This window comes from Homalodisca vitripennis, chromosome 4, assembly GCF_021130785.1.
Source record: "Homalodisca vitripennis isolate AUS2020 chromosome 4, UT_GWSS_2.1, whole genome shotgun sequence".
NCBI lineage: Eukaryota > Metazoa > Arthropoda > Insecta > Hemiptera > Cicadellidae > Homalodisca > Homalodisca vitripennis.
Genome location: NC_060210.1, coordinates 173,480,889 through 173,508,140, shown reverse-complemented (window position 1 = coordinate 173,508,140; position 27,252 = coordinate 173,480,889). Strand labels below are relative to the sequence as shown.

The 27,252-nt window shown below is 32.2% G+C and overlaps 1 protein-coding gene across 1 annotated transcript in view; it reads left to right on the top strand.

The window, feature by feature from the left end:
- LOC124360668 (serum response factor homolog) overlaps positions 1–27,252 on the top strand; it is a 184,943-nt gene that overhangs the window by 39,700 nt on the left and 117,991 nt on the right. The window contains exon 2 of the mRNA XM_046814486.1: positions 7,778–8,029. Within this exon, the coding sequence (XP_046670442.1) occupies positions 7,778–8,029 (252 nt within the window). The remainder of the gene's footprint in view (positions 1–7,777; positions 8,030–27,252) is intronic.

Below are 27,252 nucleotides of genomic sequence, written 5' to 3'. Positions count from 1 at the left end.
GTGACCTCCCTCAAAAACGTTTATATCCGCTTATGTGTTCACACGTGTCTCTCAGTCTGCAGAGGCAGGCTTGATCTAAGAATATTTATTAGATCTTCAGGAGTTTTTCTCTAGGTGAACTGTCAGTCATACAAGTGTATCTATAACTGTAGAGAAATAAATTAAACGTGATATTTGTCATTTTAAGTAATTTCTATATGATGCATAAAAGACGAGATCAGAAATCTAAAATTAATGAAAAGTTTGTGTAATCTAATCCATTTAATCACTTATCAAAGTTCTGGTTTACATTTTATGTAGACAGTGCAATAAATACACAATATTAAAAAAGAAAAGACCTAGATTCCATATTCTCCAGATCTCCCCATAGTATCTCCTTATAGTGACCTCCCTCAAAAACGTTTATATCCGCGTACGTGTTCACACGTGTCTCTCAGTCTGCAGAGGCAGGCTTCACTACACGGCTTGTCTATTTATGCCCGAGTCCCCTGTGTTGGTGAATGCTGCTATTTATAAATTGTATAGGCTACCCTCTGGAAGAATGGCAGTGATATTCAAACCAGATCTCTCTGTAGTGAAATGCGTTAAACAGTATCTTAACACTGGTGCTTACAGTTCTGTGTCACTGTGTGCACAGTGTTGTCCTAGGTAGCCTACTCTAACTGACGGCGGCTTGTCGTGATATCAAGTCACATAATGTTAAACTGGACATTTTTTGTAGTTCACCTCATTCCTGACTAACGAATTTTCGTCAGTTCCGAGCTAGCTCTAACGGTTCGCCCGCTATCGGGCTTACAAGAAAGGCCTGCAAGGGTGAAAAATGCGGGAATTTTCTGGAATGTTGGTTTTCGTGTTACATAATTTGTTCATTATCTACGCTTAGTAAGCGAGTTTATTTTGTCATGTAAAACAAGTACCAGCCATTTAATTAAAAGTAACACATTGTGGACTTATTACATTAGCACTAATTTAATTCTGTACCGCGAAATGTAATGTCCGAACTATTATGAGGAAACTTGAATAAATTATATCGGTTACTGTCCTTCGATACTTAAACACATGTAGGCCTAAAATCAAAAATGTTACGTTATTTAGCAATTCCAGCTAAATATTAAACTTTAATCAATAATGTTTCATTATTTTATAATACCAGCTAAGTATTAAAATTCTTGAGCTTGGCACACAGTATGTAATGAAAATATAAACATACAAATCGGAATTACAAAAATCCTTTTTTTGACACCATTTCATGCTAGTATGAGATACAATCAAGGAGCGAATACGTATTGTTTGTATGTTTTAAAGCCTTTCATTTAATATAAGTTCCTCTTTTGAGACATAATAATTTTTTTATTTTCAGTAATAAAACTTTTTGAATGGACGTAGTTATCCAGTTGTTTAAACCCATTTAGTCAGTGAAAATGAAAGATATCTTCAGAAAATTCCGTTTGAGGGTGCTTAAAGTAGACGATTTCTTTGTAATATACTAAAAGTTGATTGTGAGAAATTGTTTTATGCTATTCAAACTTAAACCAAGGGTTTAAACTAACCAAAGACTAAACTAACCCATGGAGAGATATGTACCATTATCAAATTCTATCTTGCCTGTATATAAACATTAAATTTAATAAAAAATTACACACATTTAGTATTCATTCTTGATGTGTATAGCAGAAGAGAGACAGATAGACAAATTTTGCTAGCTCCCTGAGAATGATTGCCAAATATGCAAAATTTGAAATATTATGCGTACAGACAGAAGAGACATTTTGTCAGCCCCCTGAGGTATACAGGTTCTCAAACGCTCAGGTAATTAAGGCAGGAATTTCGACAAATTTTAGGATTATTTTCCTGACTCGCTGACAGTTGGCCGAATTTATATTTTAAAGATTCATTAACTTTGTAATAGGTATCATGAAGTTAATATATCTATGTTAAGCTCCTAATATACCGACAATTTAATTAAAGAAATGACTTTGCCGCCATAAATATCCAGAAACAACAAACATGAGCGCACAAACTACCGACTCGCGCCAACATCTTGACGTCAACACTCAGTCACCACAATAGTCTCCGTCGTACTTCACTTCTAAATTTGTGTTCATTAAGTTCCATTTTCCTGTAACAATGCGGGGTCGGGTCACGTGCTAATATGATATGAATGATACGAGAGTAACCTGTGTAGAGGCCTACACGATCTCACGTTATCTCGGGTCCTCCGCAGTGATCGTGGCTTGCACTCATCATGCCTGGCTGGTCTCCAAGTAGCCGAGTTGTATTACGCCACGTACACCACTGTTTTGTCTTTTTTTTACAATTTTGTGGACACTTTTACATACTTTTTAATCAACACAATCTTAATGGCTGTTTAAAAAACATAATATTTTATACTATAATTTTCAATTAAATTCACAATTTTTATTGTTATGAAATGTCCCAGATATAAATGTTGCCCAAATTCGAATGGCCATTATCTTGGTATGGTGTATTGACTAAGACCAGCTAACAAACTCATCCCATCTATTTACTAATCTTATTTACTGGGTCTGTTAAAAATTACAGTAGGTAACGTGTTAAAAATTAACACATTGCATTGCATTGTTGTTTACTAATTAAATCTGTGTGCGCCCGCTATTAAAGAGATAAAATCATACGAGATATAAAAAACAGTAAGAAGACACATTGTTGTAAATGAACAGGTAATTGTAAAACTGGTTTTGTTATGAGCTATAATGTATAACCATTCTTTTCCTAACTTTGAATGGCTGACGTCTTGAAACTTAAAGAGATATCGAAAAAGTGAAAGAATAACGGTTTTTTATAATTACTTCGTATATTAAACATATGTATCGTGTCTCGGGTATATGATGGTACGTAGTCGAGTTAAAATTTTTGCTTGAATGTAAATGCCGCCAACTTGAAATGGTTTATTGATTAAGACTAGCTAATGAACACTTGCAAACCATGTATAAATACTGTCTGCTGTACCGAACTTGGTTGGAATCTATTAATAACTACGATTGTTATCGTCATCACAAGAGTCAAAGAACCAACTTATTTATTCGTTCAAAACACATTATGAACACGTTACAAGTACAATAGTTAGTTTGAAGAAATGCACACATAAACAGCAAAACAAAAAAAATATATTGACATTATATGGAATCCTTTTCAGGAAAAATGTTTTAAATTTACGTTTAAAGGCAAGTTTTGAATTTGTATCCTCGATGGCAGTGGGCAAGGTATTTATATTTTCACGCATTGATGATGAGGCCCTTTTCATACCCTGTTGTGAAATGAATGAATGGAACAAGTTAGCGTTATATTGCGTAAACCCGTACATACATATTTTCGGATTTTGCTAGTTTTGGATTCTGGGGTCCATGATCGGATAAAAGTGCAAAAATCTCCGGGAATTACGCAATAAGGGCGATTGCAATATACATATTTGCATGAATCGCACGTTTGGTATTTGGCTACTGTTGAGCGATACGGTGGGAGATACGAGCGCGAGTGTGAAGTGTCAGGTGTGGGGGCGTGTCCGCGACGTGTGCCCGAGGACAGGTGCCGTGCCGCTCCACGCCAGCTGTACTGTGCCATATGGCCGCTGACCCGCTGACCTCAGTACCTGCATGCCCCTGCTGCTCTGCTGCTCTGCTGCTCCGGTACCATACCAAACCGGAACTCACATTGCCAATCAAGACAGTTTTATTTTGTGAATTCATTAATTGGAATTGGTTACAAATTAGGGAAATGATTTTATTCTTGAATATATGTCTATTTCCGATTGTTCATTAAATTTGGTATTTATACTTTTACCTGAGGGATTACGTTTTGTGCAACAGAAATTACAATATTTATCTAGAAAATGTATCAGGGTGTTTTAATGGGTCTTTCTTAATACGTCTTTATTATTGTTTTCGAAACTTGTACAGTAAATTTATAACTTTTATTAATGAAACTTTTTTTGTTGTACTGTATTTCCCTTAATAACGAAGATATGAGGGCTATGTGTGCTAAGTGTTGAGATCCCTTAGAAAGTTTAAAATTGAGAAACCGCCTAAATAAAATATAGAGTTGCTTAAGAAAAAACGAAGTTGGAAAGTGGTTGCAGTTTTTAGTAGTTTTAAATACACATTTTTGTTTCAGAAAATAAGGAAAGGTTCCCCATTTAGAGTTTGTTGTGATATTTATAGTTTCTAAGATCAGAATGATGGCCCATTAAAAAGACGCCTTGTATATAATGAAACAAAGGATCTTTTCATATACAACAACACATTATTAACTTATATACCATGTTAATTAAAATGAACACAGTGAGGGAATTAACTTAAATAAATATATTTTTCTTTGTACTGTATTATAAGTTTTGTCTTGATTCAAATAGTCGGAGGGATGATTTGATTTTTTTTAAAGTACAGTAAATGTATGTTGCCTTTGTAGAAAAAATACGTTAAGTGATATAAATGTATAATTCTATAAATTATTACCAAAGGAATTGCGTTTTGTGTCACAAAAATTCTATTTTCTTGGAATTTTAATTAAGATTCTCCATGAGCAAAGTAAGCCATCGTCATACATGAGTGATAACTCATATTTGCCTGTAGACAGTATTAAATAACATTATTTGGTCTAGTGAGAGTTCTCGACTAGTGTGAATTTGTAATGCTTTAGTGCATGAACCCCAGTCAGAATGTTTTAAGAGATATTGTTTTATAAAATTCTACTGCACAACTACTTTTAGTAATATTATAATTGGGACATTAAATTAATGCATTATCAGAGAACCACTAGTATCAAACACTGAAAATACGTTATACAATAACACAACTGTAACTTGTGTCTATACAAAACAAATATATTTAAAGCAAACAGTATTCTTCTGGGTAGTTAAGTGATTGAATACAGAATCTATTGAGAACTTATTAACTAATTCCAGACCAGTCGTGGAGCACTTCACATTCAAATTCTAATGTATTTGTTAATTATCTTTAAACAATAAATAGAGCCACTTTAAGAAAAAAATAACAAATAATATTAAGATATATTTAAAGAGTGACATAAAATACATTACAAGACATAATAGGTGTATGTTATAATTCATGTAATGTTTTTCTTCTTGTAAAGTCCCTCGTCCAAAATTAAGCTTAGATATTCTTACATATTATGAAGACATTAGTTTGTTAACAAAATGTTCAATATTGTATAACTTTTTAATATTTATTTATATGAATAGTATATGAAATAATTTAATATATATTATACATCAAACTAGCACCAGGTAACTTGCAAGGAAGGTTCCAACAATTTCAGCAATTTAGGTTCCAAGGTACAGTTTCAACCTTTTTAGTGTTTGTAGGTAGGGTCTAACTCTGCATATATGACTTACAGAAGTAATGGTTATACAACGCCATATGTAGTATTAGTGAGAGTAATAGGACTTGGACATTTGTAGTATTAGTGAGAGTAATAGGACTTGGACATTTGCCGTCGTTGTATGGTTCAGAAATTACTATTTGAGGTTTGGAAACTATTCTTTTCTTTATGCATCAGAAAAATCTTGATTCCAATCCTCACAACTTTGCGTTTTATTTTAATATTCATCTTTTTAATATGGTAATTTGCTACTTTGGAAAGATGAATTTGAGATGAGTTTGTTTTTGTGTTTTTTCTATTTCCAGGATTAATTGACTCCAAAGTATGATTATTATATTCATGATAACTAATTGAGGAGTGAACAAACTATTTATTGGGTAACTACTCTTGTTAAAAAGTTTTAATTTCATTGACTAGTCCAACGCGACTTCTCCTTATTTCATTATTGTTGATTTAAGATTCAAATACAAAATTTAAACAAATAAATCAAACAAGTTAATGTACATTAGAGATCCTACAATTCTGAAAATCTTTGTAGACAAAAGAGGTAGCAGTGAAGTTCCCATTGAGATGTGTGTAGTGTCCAGAAATGAACCATATGTACCTATTAAATGAACTCTATTATAATAAAGCTTTTTTAACGTTAAAAGCTTATATAAAAACCAGGACAAAAACCGTTTTGCTTATCACTAACATAGCAGTGGCACGTTCACCAATTCTAGTTTCAGGTATAAAGTTGAATTTTATGAATAATATAGTATTGAGGTTGTACTTAACAAAAATAGCAGAACCCCACCTGGAAGCGATTTTCTACTAAGAAAGAAAAACAAGTATATTCAACAATATTTATCTCTGTAATATCATGTTCTACCACAGGGGTCTGCTTCTACAGATATTAAATTCTTAAGTCACGTTTTCCTTATTCTTTCCCGTTACAGTTACAATTTATTCCCCAGTTGTGTCTTTCAGTTTTGCTTGCTTCCACAAGAGTTACTTTAGTGTTTGAATTAGTAATTGTACAAGTAGGAAAACATATAATTCATGTAGTAAAGTTATATAGAAAGGTACTTGAATAAAACAACAATAAAATCATCTATTGTACGGAATTCACAAGCTAATGAACAGAACATTTTTTTAGAGTATTTTGAAAAACCAAAATGAATCAGTTTAAAAATGTAATTTTCGAAAAAACTTCAAACAAATTAAAATGATAACTAAACAACGTACATTATGTAAAATACTGTTATATTTAATTAGGTAGCGTTATGTTCATAGGGTTGTTTTTTAAATGTATATTTCTTTGCAAATTTTGTCCTGAAATACAGGAATGGCAATTTTGCGACTTGTGTATGATAAAATTTATCTGTATACATGATTTAATAAAGGTTTTAGTTCTTTTCCAGCAGTACACTAGCATACTTTCACTACCAGATAAAAATAATTTGCTTGAATAGAGTTCCTATGCAGTTCAAATCTAAGAATAACTCTTTAGCTTTCTGTTAGTGCAAATAAAATTTAAAAAGTACTATAATACAGACAATGTATAAGCAAAACTTATACCAATACTTGTTTTTCTCAGATTAAAATCTTTTTAGCTGGGAGAGTGACTTTAGGTCTTATTTAAAAGATTTATTGATAAAATGTACAATCTTCTTTAAAGTTTGATGTTAACAGAGAAACCAACAGTGTTTCTACAACAAATATTATAGTTTATTGATATTAATATATTTCATAAGTTTTGTTGCCATAGTTAATCAAGCAGCAAAATTATGGGCAAATAACAAAGTAATTGTAATTTAAACTTAGATTAAAAAAATTCTGGTAATTTTAAGAATTTCATATTTCCAATAGTACGCATTTTAATTTGGTTCATGCAGTATCAAACATCTAATTTTAAAAAATTCTAAAATTTGTCGTTATGGCTGTTGGAACTGTTTTACGAGGGGGAGGGATCTTGTATTAATTTTTGGGGGGATGGCCCACCGTTTTTAATTTAGCATTTTTGTTACTGTTCTAGGAACTTTTTTTAATATCAAAGTTTAATTCATTAAGTTAATTTGTGTGTGTTTACAATATGAAAATAACTTTCTTTTCATAAAAACTTCTTTTTCGAAATATTTCCTGAATCCGCTACTCCTGTTTCAATATATTGTAAAACTACATACCTTGAATACTCTGAAGTACTTTAATTTAGGCTACTGAAAACCTCTAGGCTTTTTTTGCTGGTTTACTCAAAGACTAAATGATTGATTTAACCTTTAAAACCATATTGTAAAATAGTTAAAACTGTTAACCTGTTAATAGCCTAAATTATTAGTCCTGAAATAAATCATGAATGCTAAATGTATTGTAAATATTATGTATATTGAGTAATCTGCAATATTCTTTAATGTTGTTGCAGGCTTACGAGCTGTCAACACTGACGGGGACACAAGTAATGCTGTTGGTAGCCTCCGAGACTGGTCACGTATACACTTTTGCTACACGGAAACTGCAGCCGATGATCACATCTGAAGCGGGCAAGGCACTGATACAGACGTGTCTCAACTCACCTGACCCCTGTCCGTCCGGATCCGGAGGTGACCAGCGAATGTCCGCTACTGGCTTCGAGGAGACAGAGCTGTCCTACAACATCGGCGATGATGAACAGAAAGTAAGGCAGTTGGTGTATCAAAATCCGCCCTCCCACAGCCAACACTTCCAGCAACACCACTCACCCCATCACCAACACCACATGATGATCCCTCCTCACCCCCACGCCCAGATCCCCTGCTCCAGCCCTGGCCCTATGCTGGGATCAGGCTACCAGCAGCAGTGTCCCAGCCCCTATCCCACCTCCCATCACCACATGCACTAGTCCCTGCTACTACTCAGTGCAGACTGCAGTCACACCACATTCATGTCCTTGTCTGGTGATCAGATAATGTGTCTAAGCAGAGTTAGGTCACATAAAATCTTCATAAATTAATTTAAAGCTTTAGTCATAAATTTGTTAATTTATTCTTTAGTGGTGAGAGTAGTAAAACACATCATCAGACATGGGGCACATGAATGTGGAACTGACGGAATGGTTCTAATCCGTAACGTAACGTCGAGCTAACCTACCATTCCGCTAGGCTACTGAGTTTCATACTTGTCTGTGATAAGAACGAGGCAGAGGCAGCTCTCTTCATCGAGTATACTCAGCATTATGTACTTAGACTGGTTATTAAATATTTATTTATTAGACACAATTTTGTTAATATTTATTTAATTCTTATTTATATAATTTTGATTATATACTGCACTGAGTAGGTATGTAGGCATGTTTTAAGCATGTTTACTTACTTGTATTGTTCCAATTTTTGTGTGTATAAACCATTTGCTTTGCCTGCAATCAGCCAGCTGAGTATTACTGTTAGTAATGATGGGAAATATAGTTAAGCATTGAATGGAATTAGAGAACAATATTATAGAATTATTGCAAAAAATACATTTCCTGAAACGCAATATTTGTTAGATTTTATACTTTGTACCCAATCTTAAAGAAATCTAATTTTATCAATTAATTACTCGTATGCTGATTAAAAATCTAAAAATTAAATTAATGTTAATAAAAAAATATTTTAATTTTTTTATATAATTCGTAAACAATTTGTATAAATGCTAATGTTACTAGTAGCATAGATTATACTCACTTGAGTTCTTAGAAAGCAACCAGATAAAAAGTGCTTTGAATTGTGAATGCAATAGATGTACGAGTTTTTACAAGTTTCATTCTAATCAATTTCAACACTTTTTGAATATTATTTATGAAATAGAAGTTTTAATTGTGATACCCATTCTGTTTGTATCGCCACCTTTCTTTTACTGAGTGTAAAAGTCTATATCTTTTATCCTAATTATTTGCCTCATTACTATTTATCCTTTATAAATGTTAAATTGCAAGACAACTGCAAAATTAACAAAGGATAAGAGAGCACTGATAAATAATGTACAACCAGTTTCTTGTTTATAAAAAAGTAATTTTTGTATGTAGGTACTGGAATTATTGTAACACAGGACAGTTTTCCTGTTGATCAAGGTTTTCCTTACACCAGTGTCAGGAACTGCACAAAGTATGCTACCATTCATTGCCTTCTTTAAGACTCCTTTGAGCATATCTTAGTGAATGACAGAAAGGTGTTTAATATTGCAAACGTAATATTTATACACAAGCTTCTTCTTTCAGTTAGATGTTACTATTCATAAATTCAATATCTTTAAAAATTAAATATACTCATACAAAACTAATTCTCAATTTGGAGTTGTTAACCTGAATTTTTACTCCAATTTTAGAAATTATGTGAAGTCAATGATAAGAATTTTAGTGTTGTTAGAATGAGTATCTTAAATAAACTTGCAATTCAATATTAAGAAATCTAAAGAAAATCACTTGCATAACCAACAAATAGCAAACTTTTAAATGTACTACTTTTCTAACTCATCAATATTAACTAGGTAGAACTCTTAAAAAAGCACGTTAAAACAAAATTTAGATCTGTAGACAAAAAAACAAAAATAGACATCATTACCAAATCACTAGACTATTAAATACCGTTAGTAAAAATAAATAACATACAAAATTTGATTAAAACATTATTTTACAATATCCTTTTATTTTTGTCTTTGTGCTACACTTGCACGAAAAGCTCAATAAGCTTTTATTGAGTGTGGGCTGTTACACTCCTCTCTTTACACAACAACAAGAGATCCTCTCTTAGTGAACAAGAGATTTTATAACCTGTATAAGGATCTTGTTTCACAAAGAAATTTAGTCACTGTCTTCGCCATAATGCTTAAAAGTATACTCTACAAAAAATACGCTGGTTTCCCATTCAACATCATATGGAATTAGACTCCTTTCCAGCTATTTTTGAAATATTAGTTTTTCTAATGTGTACTCAGTTCTATACTTTCTATCTGACCGATGAACTTACATGGTACTTCAAAACAACATCATATGGAATTACCTTCTTTCCAGCCATTTTTGAAATATTAGTTTTTCTAATGTGTGTTCAGTTCTGTACTTTCTATCTGACCGATGAACTTACATGGTACTTCAAAACAACATCATATGGAATTAGCCTTCTTTCCAGCCATTTTTGAAATATTAGTTTTTCTAATGTGTGTTCAGTTCTGTATTTTCTATCTGACCGATGAACTTACATGATACTTCAAAACACTACAACACCGGGTTGGTATTTGTTACTAGTGATGGGTGCTTCTAAAAGTGTTCAGGCCATTTTCATTAAACTCTTCTGCAGTGTTTCTACATACACACTGTAAAATGAGATATCTTTACTTTACTTTTACACTGTGAACTTTCATCACTTATTTGAGCAATTTATTCAGAAGAAATAATATGGTAATATTATTCAGTATTTGTGATACTTTTTTGTACTTCTCTCTTGTTCAATAAAGTATTTAGCACATTATAAGCACTTCTTTGTAATGGAGGGTATGATTATTTTGTTTTTCCAGGCCTTAAGATTTTTTTTAACACTTTTCGTACGTTTCTAAAAAAATATTGCAAAATAAATATTGGTGCTATACTCTGTCAATTATGTTGTACAAAAACAATTTTGTTGTTGTACCTATATCTTCTGTTATTCGTTAGTTTCCTGACCAAACAGTTATTAAGTTTAGGTGTGCATGTGCATTTGGCAACTTGAAAAGCCTCATAATTATCAAAGAACAACTTGATTTTAAACTGACTTTTGAGAAATTCTTAACATGTTAGTTCTTAAAATTTGTAGCAAACATAAAAAAACAAATTGTAGAGAAATGAACAAAATTTTTATACAAAACATTACTAGTAGGTTTTTGAGATAGGGTTTTCATATAAACATGTATAAATAATTTTATTGAAGTACATAAGACAAATGCACGCTGTTACAAACAAATATTCTTTTACGTTCTTACGCTTTTTGTGCAAGCTAGACAAATGTGATGGGGTGACTAGAAACTGAATAAGTTGTATCATGCAGCTGGACGCACTTAGCTATGATATTTTTCTTTAAAATTGTTGCCAAGTCAAAGTCTGGTTGTATGGATTAGTTATGCGTAGTAAAGTGAGGTGTAGTAGACAGTACTATGTAAGATTGACTGGTCCTTTAACAATCCTTCATGGACAAAGAAAATTACAGTTTATTGTAAGTTTCTAAATCATCTTTTGTTGGTCTGATTTCATTAACTAATTGACATAGCTAAATAAATTTCAATCGATCTCTGACATTCCAGAGATTGTACTTTACTTGTAGTGCCCATGTTGACAGAGAATACTCAAACTTCACCACCTTAATAACTGGCCCTTTAGTACTGGATCATTGTGTTTCTATGTGAAAATGATGTAATATTTCCAAAATATGTTGTAAGTGTAACTTTATATAAATATTTTGAAACTATATTAACTTAGATACATAACCAATACAAGTTTATACTGTGCATCTCTTCCACATTGATTTTTCATTTCCTACATAATTCATTTGTTGTAAGTTCCAAATCCTACTCACAACAAATACATTTTGATTGCTGTATTTAGAAGATTTAAATGAAGTCACTCAATCTTTCCACTAATGATTGCAACTTTTATCTGACCTTAATAATCAGTAAATAATAACCCTATAATATTCACTATTTCTTAAAATATCCTACTGGTTCAGTTTAAATTATTTAAGAAATGTGCATTTTAACACAACAGATAATCTCTTTTTATCAATTGATTTATATATGCAACTTAATTCAGTGAATAAAAATGTTCAGTTTAAATAACTATTTGTAAAGAATAGAATAGGGCCTATATATATTTTTAGTACATTTGTAGTGGGGAGACAGTTGGCTGATGTGGACAAAGAGGGTGGTGAGTGCATGTCTACTGTTTACTGTTGTAGCCATGGTTGTAGTCTGTAGCTTGCTTCTCGCACACAGTCTCTAGACACTACTCATAGACTCATGTGCCATATCCATCCAGTCAGTTGTGTCTTCTTTATAACAAGCCGTGCATCAGCCTGTGTAACCTGCTGGTTTGTAGATCTTATTAGATCTATAATTTTGTTGTGTTTTTAAATTATGGATTTAGAACCAATAACACAATTATCGGTTTTTATGATGTACCATTATCATTCTGTCACTGCTATACTTGTTCGAAAATCATTATATTTCAATTAAATTTCATTATAGATTGTTAATTTAGATTTTACTAAAACCAGAACATTCTGTTAGTAAGAAATCATTCTGTTCTTTTTATATGTATATATTTGCTGAATATCATAATTTGATAATATATTTTGATATGTAATATTTATTTTTTATTTATTAGAATATTTGTAATTGTTTATCACAGTTAAATTGTAAATTTAGAGTTTTGAGTTCTTTTCTTGTCAGATTGATATTTCAACAGAATAAAAATATTCTTCAATAAAGGAAAGAAAACAAAAGAAGTTATAAATGGTTAATGTAATATTCACTTTTGACTTGTATTCACTAGTTTTATAGCAAGAGTCCATTTTACAGCTGCCTTTTACTTTTTGTATATTTTCTGAGTGTTAGAATTCCTAAAAGAGAGGAGGCCAATCAAGCAAAAATTCTTTTAAGTGTTTAATTTACTTTAAATCAACATATCTTATAATTTCAGTTAATTAAAATAACAAGTTCTTTGTTAAAATATTTCCAATCAATAGTACAGGTTCAAATTAACATTTAATAGCGAAGAAAGTAAGATAGTAAGAAAAGTTTGTCCTCCAACTTGCTGTTTGATGGTCTCCAGTTCCTGTGGTGTGTGCGGGAGGCAAGGCCTGCTGCTGTACAGTATCTGTCTGTAGTGTATAGTGTGTATGTGTATCTCAGTGTAGTGTTGTGCCATGTACAACTCGACAACATCGTCTCGCCAAGACGCTAAAATCAATACTGTTTTTTATTACTAACTGTTGTTTTATAATAAATGTAACTATTTTATATTTTTCTTTACTTTCTTGTAGTTCCTTGTTTTCTTTATACCGAGCATTGTTTTTGTATTTATAACAAAAATAGAGGTTTCACACTCTGATCTTCCTTATTCATGTTTCTTTGAAACGATATCTTTTTAAATTTTGAAAACTTGCTTGTGTATGCTTTTTATTGTGTACTGCTATAATGTTTTAACCAAATTATAAATTATAAATGATGCAGGCATAAATTCATCATTTAGGTACATTGAGAATTTTGTTTCTCTGTATAGTAAAGTTATAAGAAAAGGTGTAGGCATGAATACAATGAAACATGCTCATGATTTACGCTCTTTGAGCATATATATTATCTGGTTTCTAGAAATTGCACATAAAAACAATAAATTTTATTGCAGTAGTGAATAAAATAATAAACTTGATTTATTTTATAAATATTATTTATCAGATGGCTTTTGTTTGATAACTTCTGCTGTTTGTGTTTGCAAAGTGTGAAGCTTATTGCTTGTAGTACTCGTATAGTGGAGTGATGTGTCCAAGTAGAGGTTGTTGTATGTTGTTAATGAAGCAAGAAGAAAGAAGACATCAATCGGTTATGCATTTCACATCCGATATAATAGTTTCTAAGCCAGATTTTCTATATTGAAAGTTAGTAATATACCAATGAGTATAACATTATTCACAATATCGTAATTTACACTTTTTAAATTAGGTATTAAGACAAAAAAAACTATGAAAATATAAACTAAAGCAATGACAAATACTGGTGTCTGCTATGTTATGAAATAGAATTGATTAATTTTACAAAGGAAGATTTGATAGTAATATAATGACCAAATATAACACACACTTGGTCTAATTACCAAATATTTTTATCATCATTATGTTTATCTGACTCTGTTATCTAAGATATAACCTTGATTTCAGTGAGATGGGTAGAATAAAAATACACTATTATCTTTTTACCTGGTACACAGTAGTGCATGATTTGGAATTGGCAGAGATTTTACATTTTAAATCTTGATTATAAAAGTAATAATATAAGTAAAATATTATCGGTCATTGCTCTCAACATTTGGGATCTAGATTACTTCATGTGGTCAAATTAAATATTAATTCCAATATCAATTGCTTTGTGTTTTGATGTGAATATTATACTTAATTTGTCACATTTTGTTATTCAAACTCAGACTTGTGAATGGCATAAAAAATATTTTGTGGGCGATGGGCTCCTACATAAATCTATGATGATCGTTAGTACAGTATTTCTGGCTGTAAAAGGCTCAATCATGTAAATAAACTTAACATGTGGACCTCCTGACCCTTGTCGAACTTGGTACTAATGTGAGCGATTTTGGTACGGTAGTGCACTTTTGGGAGTGATTTTGGTGCTGTAGTGTACTGGTGGGAGTGATATTGGTACTGTACTGTACTAGTGGGAGCTATTTTGGTACTGTACTGTACTAGTGGCAGCAATGGTAGCAGCGTGGCTTCACAGCATTCAGGCACAGATAATCATCATTCATAAACTTTAAATTGGTTGCTATTTTATCATTATTTCAATCTGGCCTCCACATTCTCAGGGTCCTTGTACCACTCACATAAGCTAGACAGTTTTTAAGGGAGCTGTTCGTATTATTTGTGTTATTATATATTTATTTTTGACTTATAAAAATTTGGTATAACCTAACTAGTTTATGCCAGCTTTTTACATCTCAACTGGCTATAGGTCTATACTTGCACTACTTAATAAGGAATTAGTCTTATATGGGTTTATATACTCTACTGATTCACCAAGAACATTATATTTAAAAGGACTGCAATAAGATGTCTATATGACGGATAATTTTGAATATATTCTAAAATGAAAATCTTGATTTTCAAAACTTTTTTATTTAGTAAACTATATCTCTCTGGGATATATTAAAGAAAATAAACAAATATTGCATTTTTAATTTATTCACACACGATATAAAAATATAATGATTTAAACTTATAAAGTTTTAAACTAATAAACATTTGTTGTTTTTGAAATTTGTGCAGTAAATTTCACAAAAAATATTGATTTATAATTAATATTCATCCATAAATATTCTTGATTTGAGATTTTTTATACTAAGGTTAATATAGAAACACTATGTATATATATATATATATATATATATATATTTATATATCCTTTTTATTCTTTCAAAAATGATTTTAAGTTTGTCTTATGAATAATCAACTTTTGTTACAATAAGGTAAACAATTGGTAAATAAAACAAAACAAATTTTTTTATCAACTTTATTATGATATGCCTCAAGTATGAAACACCATCAAGCTTATAATAAATCATATTAAAATAAGTATCAACATTAAAAACTGCTTATTTACAAGAACAAATTTTCTTACATAACAAGAAAATAAATGTTTCTTCAGTATGTCTTGGCAATAAACTATTTAAACATGTTTTGTAAGTTATTTGTGTATCAATTTTTTTACAAACGCAATGCAATATTATACAAACTTTAAAATGTTAAAGAAATAGTTAATTAACAAAATATGTATTTTATTTACAACTCAATATGAATAATACAAGATGATAAGGCACTATTGCTAACATGATGACTTAGTACTCAACAAAATATATTCAGTTTTATGTGGAAACCAAGGTGGAAGATGCGAGAGAATGTGAAGTACCTTAGTGGGGCAGGACAGGGCCAGGGTTGTGTCGTGCTGGCCATGTATGGGCACGGCAACACGTGGCTACCCGCGTGGGTGATACACCTGCGTGGCTGCCTGCCACTGTTACTGTCAGTCATACGTCGTAGCCATAGTCTACTTTCGTACAGTCCCTTGTCTACTAGTAGATTAGCCATGGGCAGGGCAAGGGTTGTGTCGGGCTGGCCATGTATGGGCACGGCAACACGTGGCTACCCGCGTGGGTGATACACCTTGCGTAGCTGCCTGCTACTGCTACTGTCAGTCATACGTCGCGTCGTAGCCATAGTCTACTATCGTGCAGTCCCTTGTCTACTAGTAGATTAGCCATGGGCAGGGCCAGGGTTGTGTCGGGCTGGCCATGTATGGGCACGACAACACGTGGCCACCCCTTACTGTAGTTCAAATCTTGAATTATTATAACATGATAGACTACATATCACGACGATAGTAAGTTACATATTGCTACAAGGATCTGCGTGATATATACTCAAGTTTTAACTACAGAATTAAATGGAAATGTATTCCTAAGAATAATAATCAAAGTAATAACATTAATTTTATGATCTAACATCGGCAGTTGTTTGAAAATTTTTAAAAAAGTTATTATTTACGTTGTACGTATTAACTAATAAATGGGTTGTATTTTGAATCGATCGATTCTATTGCAGTAAGCTAGAATGTTTGTAGAATAAACATCGGTTGCCGGTTGCCATTGGTAGGGAGTGCCGCGCGTGGCTAGTGACCCCGCCCTCACATCTACGTCTTCACTATATATCTCCACCTCTAGCGCCTCGTCATCGTGCTGATTGTCGGACACTGAGGCCAACGACCGGAAACCATCTCTCATAGCACAGACCAACTCTTAGCGCCCCAACGGGCAGCAACAAACGTTGGTACTCTTACTTGTCTCAGTTCAGGCGACTACGGAATCGTACTAGTGCGATTAGTCAAACGTTCGTGTATAAGGTTTATTGTACCAGACATACTGGGGAATATTTCTTTCGATATGCAGCACATTCCGAGATAAGGTTATTTTCCTTATGACGCCGAAGAAGTGACGTGCCCTTTCGATAATTTAATGTGTTTAGGAAAGTTGTATGGTGGTGTCGCGCGTCCCCCCGGAGGCCCCTGGCGGCGCCCAAGCCCAGTCTAGTGTATGTGGGCCGCAGTGGGCGGCTGACTCACCCGTGGGCGCCCCCCCTCTTCAATTAGTTCCCAATCATCAGCTCCCAATCTCTAAACACTACGGACACCGCCTCCTACACAGCGATCACATAAGACCAATAGATGGAGCACTCCTATTCCTACAGCATTACTGGTGTTGAAGCCAGTGGCGGCCATCTTGAGAACGTCTAGAAACGCCAAACGCCGTCCAGAAAAGCTTAAAAATTGCAGTCCGCGCGCATAAATAAATCGCCACCTAGCCCACTTTGGATTAAGCCAAAATGTTCAAATTTGGTGTACGTATATCTCATAAAACATCTGATTCCAATGGCGCAACTCAAATTACCAGTTTTGATCTCTATATAATTTTAATGAGCAAAAAACTTTAAAAGTTTTATACACATTTGAAATCGTAACATGAAAAAGTCGGTCTGTGAGGAATTTTTTTGTTTTTAGGACAGGCAAGTTTTGTAAGCGAGAAAGTTTTGAGATAAAGAGTTGAATTATTTTTTTTCATTCGAAACTTTATTTTCTAAGACCAGTCGTTTTCCTGATATTATCGGCAGAATATAGGCGAAAAACCCTGACCGCATCGCCCGACCTACAACAGATCGCCTACACTCCAGGCCGCTCTCGGCTCTTAAAATTAAAAACTCAACATATCGTTAATTTAAATTCATTTTAAATGTAATTAATTATTTTTAATATGTTAAACATTTTTAAACCCCATTTATAAGGCATTCGCTTATCATTTCATGTAAATAGAAACTGTCATTCAGTGCAATTAAATATTAACTAAACTTGAGGCAATATAAGGTACAATAAAGTAAACCACTAGACATAGACTTATTTATTTATCAACGGACAACCATTTTTTATCAAGAATAGTGCAAATTAATTAATTCAAGACAGACAGCATAATCGAACAAATTTATAATAAAACATGGTGTGTTAGTTTTGACTATGCAATAATTATAAAAAAATCATAAATAAACACTAACCAACTCGAAAACTAATATATAACTTGAGTATAATAACAAGAACAACAAAACAACAACAACAACAAGATAAAAGAAAAATAATGATAAACATTTAAGAATTAACAAGATAAATTTAGAGCAAATAACAAAACAACAAGAAATGATGTAGCAGATCTACTTGGAAAAATCTATACATTTACAAGAAATCAGGTAATTAACAATGTACAATCTCATTTAGCAGTGCAATTTTAGAAACAAATATTAATTCATTAAAAAAGTACAAAACAAATAAGTTAAATTTACCACCAAGCTATTAGAAAAAAATAACGTAAAAAAATAAATAAATTTAAGTATCATTGAGCATGATGAAAAGACTATTTCTAAAAAAAGCTATAGCTATATGCGAAATAGTCCAGATGCTGGCACACCAATTACCCAAATGGGTAATTCATTATGTTTATTAAATAATGAATTTAATATAATGGAAATTAAAATATGAAAATTAGAAACATAAATATCCAAAGCTTACAATAAAACGTACCTCTCTACTGTCCTAAAAATATTACAGTTTTTAATAGATGACTGCGTATTCTGGTTTTGTGTAATGAGGCACTGACATTTTTGCAGTTTGGTGATGTAGTCGCACTTTGAAGTATTGTTTACAAATAGCTTTTTGAACTAATATAAGGTGATTTACCCCAGGATCTTGTACAAAACAATGCCCTCTGGGAACTAAACAGATTTACAACCGATACACTTTCGTAACCCTGAATTTACCATTCTGTCACCTAGTTTTTTCACAGTTGTCACGTCGCCTTTCTTAATACGCAAATTTACTTCTGTTTCACATAACAAACAAAGTTTTCACAAACACCTTCAGAAGGTTGTAAAAGTCCTCCTCGATTTTTACAACTTATCAAACTGTTGCGGTATTTGCGTTTCCTCATTAGCCTGTAACAGCTGTAGGCACCCGCTACAGGCTATTTTATTTCTTAACGTTCTTACTACAAAACCAGAGAGGTACTCCACAATATGCGTCGTTACATTTGAAGTGTTTCCTACAATATCATAGTAATAGTCGAGATCTTCATCTTCCTTTCTCATGTTCTAAAACCTGCCAGACAGCAGCGAACACAGTCTGAGCGCTCGCCACTAGGGTGAATCATCCCAAGGTCGCCGCCATTGTTGTATCATCAGGCGACAGAGGCGGCTTCAAACGGGCAACCCCACTGCTCCATCTATTTGGTCTTATGTGATCGCTGCTCCTACACCACGGACCCGGAGCGGCGCCCACCGACATTATCGTAAAAAGTTAGCAAATCCCCTGTAGAATTTTTCAGCTCCACTTGCTTAGATCTGCCCAGCAATTGTGTAACAGCGATTTGTCACCAACAGACAAAAGTTAAGTTAGTCTTTTATTGTCCGATCATAAAATAAAGTATTAACATGTTTCCTTTTTTTATAACCTACGCTCGTTTGCAATTTAATCGTTAACAATATTGACTGATGCTATAATATTATTAACTGTATTTACGAGCTATCACTTTTAAGGGAAACTAGAAAATTAAGTACAGAGTACATAAATGTGTTATTTCTGTGTAACCACAATTTTTCAGGGATCTGAAATTAAATAACCTAAATAATTAAAATCCCCAAAAATAATCCAAATTTTACTTCTCCTCCTACACTGCAACCAAACGGTCGGTAACAATTGTGTGAAAGGAGAAAGTTGTATGAAATAATAAACAATAAACGTGCCGGTAGCATTTAAACAGGTGTAATTTATGTTCTTAAAACAATTTAAATCATTGTAAAAATTAGAACTAAGCCTATTTTAAGCCAACTCTGTTATTAAAACAATTCAGTTACATCTAAAATATTATCGTCAACATTTTCGAGTCCAAACCGTGTCTAGCTATTTCTAAGACATTAAAATCGTTTAATGTTCGGTCTCGCAGTTGAAAGCATTCTCCAGTCATGTTTCAGGATTTTAAATATTTAAAAGATTTGACTGTGTTGACAATTTTTGTACGTCGTTTAAACCGAAATATTTTAATTATAGTTGTGGCACTGGCTGCATTACTTCACTGGTTGAGAAACTTAAGGTTTTTGAATTATGTACACTCTACAGTTAAAAAATAAAGAATAAGCAGTTTGAGTACGATTTGCAAATATTTTACGTTATAATACCATGTTCAGCGTTATACACGTAGAGTAATAACTGAGAAATGTTAAAGATAAAGCTTATATCATATTTTTTTATTATTATAATCACTGTATGGAACACCCACAACAACCAATAGGCCAATATTAAACGGTTTATTCTGTAAGCAGTCTATTTTCCTCTAACAATGCAAAAAAATTAATATTGGTTGTTGAACATTTCAGTATAGTGATCACAACCAACAAATGCTTTATGTATTTAGCAGTATAAATTCTAAACGATTTAATATTAAAAATAAATAAGCGATTTCTTCAAATTTTGAAATAATCTTCTAATGATGGAGGAGGCGCGGCGTGAGCAGTAGTGAGTGTTCTGTGAGCGGTGTTGTTGATCAAGTGTTTGGCCGAGCGAGTGATAGGGTGCAGCACTGAGAGCAGCACACCTACCGGCTCTACTAGTTTTACATCTCGGGGGTGTGATCGTCGTTAATGTTGTATGGCACATGTGTACTAGTACTTTTTTGTAAACTTTAATATTTTTTAAAATATTAACGTTTTCGTAGTATTTGTTGGAAAGGACTTTGTTGTGGATAAATTATTACTGTATATTCACATATTAACATTGCAAACGCGTGTGAGTCTGGATAAATTTAAATATGTAGAAAATCAATTATACGGATTACCTGCAGCTCTGGTATTTTTCAAACAAAACTGACGAAAGACTCCTGAATCTCGCGTGGTTGTGCGTGGTGTTGCACTGTAAGCTCAGGACACGCACAGCAGCATAGCAACAGCCGTGACTTTCTTACTTCTTTTATATAATGTTTACATACATTTAAATCTGCTTGTAATGCTTTGTATTTTTCCCAAAAATGGTTTACTGTTCAAGTGATAGTTTTTATATTGCTGTCATGCATTACAATATTTTGATTTTACCAGAGCTATAAATTTAGTAAACAAACAAAAATTGATATTTGTTTTGTTATGTTAAATTTCAAACAGATTTAGTTACCTTAAACATACTATTAAGTGTCACACATGGCCATAACGTTTTCTACTGAATTAACTGACATTTTAGAGAAAATATTTAAATGATCTCTCCCCCATAAACGCGTTTTCAAAGACTTTATAGTAAACAGTATGAATACATAAAGTGGTCTGTTATTACGTGTTATGAAATATCATGCTAATAAATATTTATTGTTGTATAATGGTATTGACATTTTTTAGGAAATTGAGGTTTAGTGAATTTAGAAGATTAGACAAAAAGTTAGTTGCATTCTCAAATAATGTAGACTTCAAATAAACGCTTATACTTATTAATTTGGCCTTTATTCGTAAATTTTAATTCGAAAAAGTTTTCTCTTGTATAACTTATACGTTGTGTTTCTTCATATATAATTTATGTTATTGAACTAACAGTCACATCACTTCAAACAGTTTTCCTTGAATTTAAATCGTATTGCCCGCTGTATGTTAAGGTGGTGAAATAGGTTTTATTTGAACATTTTTCTAAAATTTTAAAGTCTTAAATAGAAACAGTAGAACGTTGTTTTGACCTGTCAATGAGCAATTCAAATAAAAACGAATGAAGATAATGTAATGTAATGAAAACGAATGTACAAAATATTGCTTCATTATAGCATACATGAGTTATATAGTTTGAGGAAGTTACGGAGTATTTTTATGATTTATGACTTTAAAGAAAATTATAAGTTTTGTAATAAAATGTAATCTCAGAGACATGTTTTCCTATTAACAATTTTCTAATGTGATATTTTTTATGAATAAAAACACTTCATCCCTCTAGTCATCATTTATGGACATACTGTAAGTTAAACATTCATATAATTACTTTCAACCGTTATTCTTTGGGCCTGATGAAGATACTCCTAAATTCTGCTTCAAATGTATACAACTCCTCGTGGCGTGACAACAAAAATTTCAATTTATCCTGTTTTCAGAAAAAAGTGTGTTAAAGGTCGTAATCAAAATTGTATTCCAAAAAATATAAAAAAGGTTTTCAACGGAAAGTATATCACACTACCAAACAGAGACACAAATACACGTTGAATAATCAATACTTTGCAAACTATCTGTGTTAATAATTCTATAACACGTAAAAATTAATTTAATAAAATCTAAAATTTGTGTTATTTAAGTATTGAAATAGTTTGTTGATAAAAGTATTTATTTTAGAGCATATTTTAAATTAAAAATTTAACAGACTGCCATTTGTACTGTATTGCGATAAAAACTTTTTGATTGTGTCTGTTTTCTTCTTTTACGAGGTCCTTTAAAATAACATGTCACTTGATGGCAATATACATTTAAAAGTTTAAAGTTCCCCCTACCCCCAATTACCCAAATCGATGTTGGGGTTGACGTTATAATAATAAAACAAACCATGATAAATGTTCTATTCTTGATCTCAAGTTCCAAGTTTATAAAGTATTCATACCTAAATTTATTTTGTACGAATTGTGATAAACAATAACGCTTACAAATTATTTATTTATCAACGTGAGATCCTTGTTGTTAAAATCAATTACACAATTCATGTAAATATCCTTGTTTTTCCATCTTCAGTGTAGGATATTACAAGTCCATTTGCAAACAACAGTAAAGATAGCTTACAGGGGTCCCATGTTATAGTAAGTGTGCATTGTTAGGATTGGGTGACATTATTATCATTTATCTCTGACGATTTTCCCGTTTTAAGGTGAATATGAATTTGTGTGTGTGTGATGTGTGTATTTTTTATTAACAAGGTAACTTTTTTGTGACTTGCGACAACAAAATCATGACTGTCCTATAGTTTTAAGGGAGTCTAAAACAATAGGGATTCTGTTCTTTGCTACATTGTAATACCGTCGAAATCCAGTTTCCGGTGCCAAATTCAGAATTTAGAACAATGAGACACAAGATGTCTGGAGGTCAAACATTTGGATTTTAATCGATTGAGCGTACCTGAATGATCATAAAAGGTGACACAAGAGAGTAACGAGCTCCAAATAGAACAAAATGTTTTGTTTTCATTCTGTAAACCTTTCCGTAAAAAAAAAAAAAAAACTGGCATCTATCTAAGCATCCTTTAGCGTAAGCTGAGTACAAGTATTGGACACCAATTATTTGTAATGTATAATTTTAAGGGTTTATGAGTTTCTCTCTTTTAAAACAAATTTGGATAATAACTAATGCATTCTCAGACCTATCAAACGTGAAGTTTGTATTTAATCAGCTTCTAATTAAGTAATTACCGAGATTATTTTTGATCCCAAGCAATTTGCGTAGTAACCTTTTTTTTCTATCAGACAACATGGAGAATAGTAAATTTCATTTCTAGTCTCGAAAGTGAATTGCGGGGCGAGATATCACCTACACGCATGGCGGAGCCTAATCAGCTTCTAATTAAGTAATTACCGAGATTATTTTTGATCCCAATCAATTTGCGTAGTAACCTTTTTTTTCTATCAGACAACATGGAGAATAGTAAATTTCATTTCTAGTCTCGAAAGTGAATTGCGGGGCGAGATATCACCTACACGCATGGCGGAGCCTAATCAGCTTCTAATTAAGTAATTACCGAGATTATTTTTGATCCCAATCAATTTGCGTAGTAACCTTTTTTTTCTATCAGACAACATGGAGAATAGTAAATTTTCATTTCTAGTCTCGAAAGTGAATTGCGGGGCGAGATATCACCTACACGCATGGCGGAGCCTAATCAGCTTCTAATTAAGTAATTACCGAGATTATTTTTGATCCCAATCAATTTGCGTAGTAACCTTTTTTTTCTATCAGACAACATGGAGAATAGTAAATTTCATTTCTAGTCTCGAAAGTGAATTGCGGGGCGAGATATCACCTACACGCATGGCGGAGCCTAATCAGCTTCTAATTAAGTAATTACCGAGATTATTTTTGATCCCAATCAATTTGCGTAGTAACCTTTTTTTTCTATCAGACAACATGGAGAATAGTAAATTTCATTTCTAATCTCGAAAGTGAATTGCGGGGCGAGATATCACCTACACGCATGGCGGAGCCGAGCGTGGTACATTATATCCAGCCCCGCAATAGAACTTTCGAGACGAGTATTGAATGATACTTTTCATCACGGTACGAAAAACACACGAAATCTTTTAAAAGAGTAGGTATCTGACCTTTTATAGTCTAGTGAATCATTCTTCTGTGAGGAAAGTAACACCGATTTGTTTATAATTTATTTTTGTGTAAAAATCCTGTTTGAACACAGGACTGTCAAAACAAATAATGAAATTTTCAATTTATTAGCAGAGAGAAAGAGATGTTTACATATGGAAAGGGAGAGGGGAAACCAGCTGACTTAGTTACGAGAAAAACGATAACTTTAGTAGATCTCAGCTGTATCTGGAAGTAGCCCGTTACCATTGAGTGATGAGAACGATATTTTCTTTAAACAACTGATTATATAAAAAGGTTTTACTTCACAAATAAACGTTTACCGTTGTTCTATGACCTTATTTCAGATACATATTATAGACAAATACACTGTTAGTCCTGAATTAGAGTAGACTACGCGTTTGTATTATATACGAGAATACAATTTTAAAATAAAACTATAACTATAATTTATTGTAATAAGAGTTACGCTATGGCTTTCAAACTCGCTGCATATCTCCTACTGGTTTTGGAGACTATTTTACACTGACTTCTCTATGTACTTCGGGACCAAAAATGTCAAATTATTTGTTCTTTGTGGATTTGGCAATAAACCCTAAAATATTAGGTAAACGTGTTCCACGATTGATCAAAATTCATATAATTTGTCCCCTATATCGCCGTCGTAATTTTGCAAGACCCAATTGCTTCTTATTAAGTATGAATATAGAACTGAAACTGAAAAACCAGTTGCTGTTTTAAAATGCGTATGTTATAGTTCTAAAGTTGAAGAGTTAATACAAACAGATACAAGTTCAACAAAAATTTAATAAACATTACAACTTATCTTTAAAATAAAAATGCGTAACAATTGTGTGCGTACCACGTTAACCATAACTGAGTAAATTAAATGTTCATTAACTGATATAATTCCAAAAATATATAAGAAATAAACATTACTTGTTTATTAACTTTTACCATACTATACTTGTGAACGCACTATACTATACTTGTTACAGATACACGGATTACGTTCTGTTTTTTTCGTGCAAAACATTTGGAATATTCGCAAATGTCTTAATTACATTGACATTAACCTTTTTTGTTTAATTGAAAGAAGTAATATAACACATTATCTCGATCCTTAAATTACAAAATTAAATGACACTACTTCAAAATCTTTTCTAAATGATAAAAACAATTAGCCAGACACTCAGTAGTATACAACACACCAGATGCCTTAAAAACTGATTTCATATCAGTTCGTGCAGATAATCTAAATTCCATTTTTGCTACTTACTACATAACTTACAAATAGCTCATATTTGTGAAAAAAAATCCTTAAAATTATAAATGTTTAAGATATGTAAGAATAACAATATTGTGTTATATTATCGTAACATACAAGTGATCAGCTTGCTATTCCTAAGAATAATATGATGAAATATTTATGTGTATACCTTTTATTTGAAATAGTAAAAAAACGCCCTTCTATTACTTTAAAAAATCTCCTTGTGGTTAGTCGTGTATATTACGAAAATAACCTCCCCCTATTGTGATGGTGACAGAACTTTCCATATTTCTACTATTTATACACAAAATTTAGTAATACTACGTTTCGATATCTTTAATCCAACATCTTTTTCATGTGAATAACTAACGTAACACATAACTAAACTCTAGGTTAAAATACACGTTTACACGCACTTGTAATTAATCTTACCAAACATGTTGTGCCAATTCCATGCACATTATCTCTAAACAAGCATTTAATAAAACTAACATTCAATTATTATAAACCAGATTAAATAATACAGAATACATTACGTCCACTAATACCACAATAATCGAACCACTGACTACTGACCAGTGGCCAATAATAAATGTCAGAAACAAAATGGCGGCAAATCAGGGAACAGAGGTGAGCCTTTTTCATCATATAAAGATCGTCGATCGCTTAATGCAACGGACACTTCTTTTCTGTAAGGAGAAATTACTTGAGGCGTCATACATTAAATTAGGTTACCAACCAATTAGTCAATCGTCAGTTAAAATTATGCCGCTTAGGTTCCTAAAAATAGCCTACAATGCGCAGTGAGTGTGGTTTTAACAATTCCAAATAAAAAAATCTAGGGTGTTTGTGGTTAATTACATGTGTGCCAAGACGCTTAGCACGATTTGCTTATTTTAATCTAGTTTTAATTATTATGTGTTGTTAGTTGTCCACCTGAAGAAGATAACAGATTGTAGATTTCGAAACGCACTGTAACAGATCCTTTTGTTTCACTGAACTTATGGCAAATGTCCGGAAAAATCTTGTCATCTTCATAAACCTTCCATAATGAAAACATTTCCTCTCACTGTTGACAATACTATGGTTTAATAAGAATTAAAATGTGCACCACATAGACACACAAAAACAATAACCAAAAACCTAATTGTACTTTACTGTAAAATCCGAATCAAAATTAGAAATTGTTTATACTTTTATGTCAAAGATGTAATTTAAATGCGAATCGCCTTGATGAGATGTTTGAATGAACGTGCATTACTATTTTTCTGATTTTTAATAGTAACACAATGATACATTTTATTCATAAATATCCATTCATATATGAAACTTCAGAACTGAAAGTTTTGTTGTTTTAAGATTATTTATATTAATATTAATTTCTTCTGTTATTACAATATCTGTGAAATGTTAGTTTTTACTATATCAAATCGATGTAGAAATCAATTTAATAAAAAATACATTTTT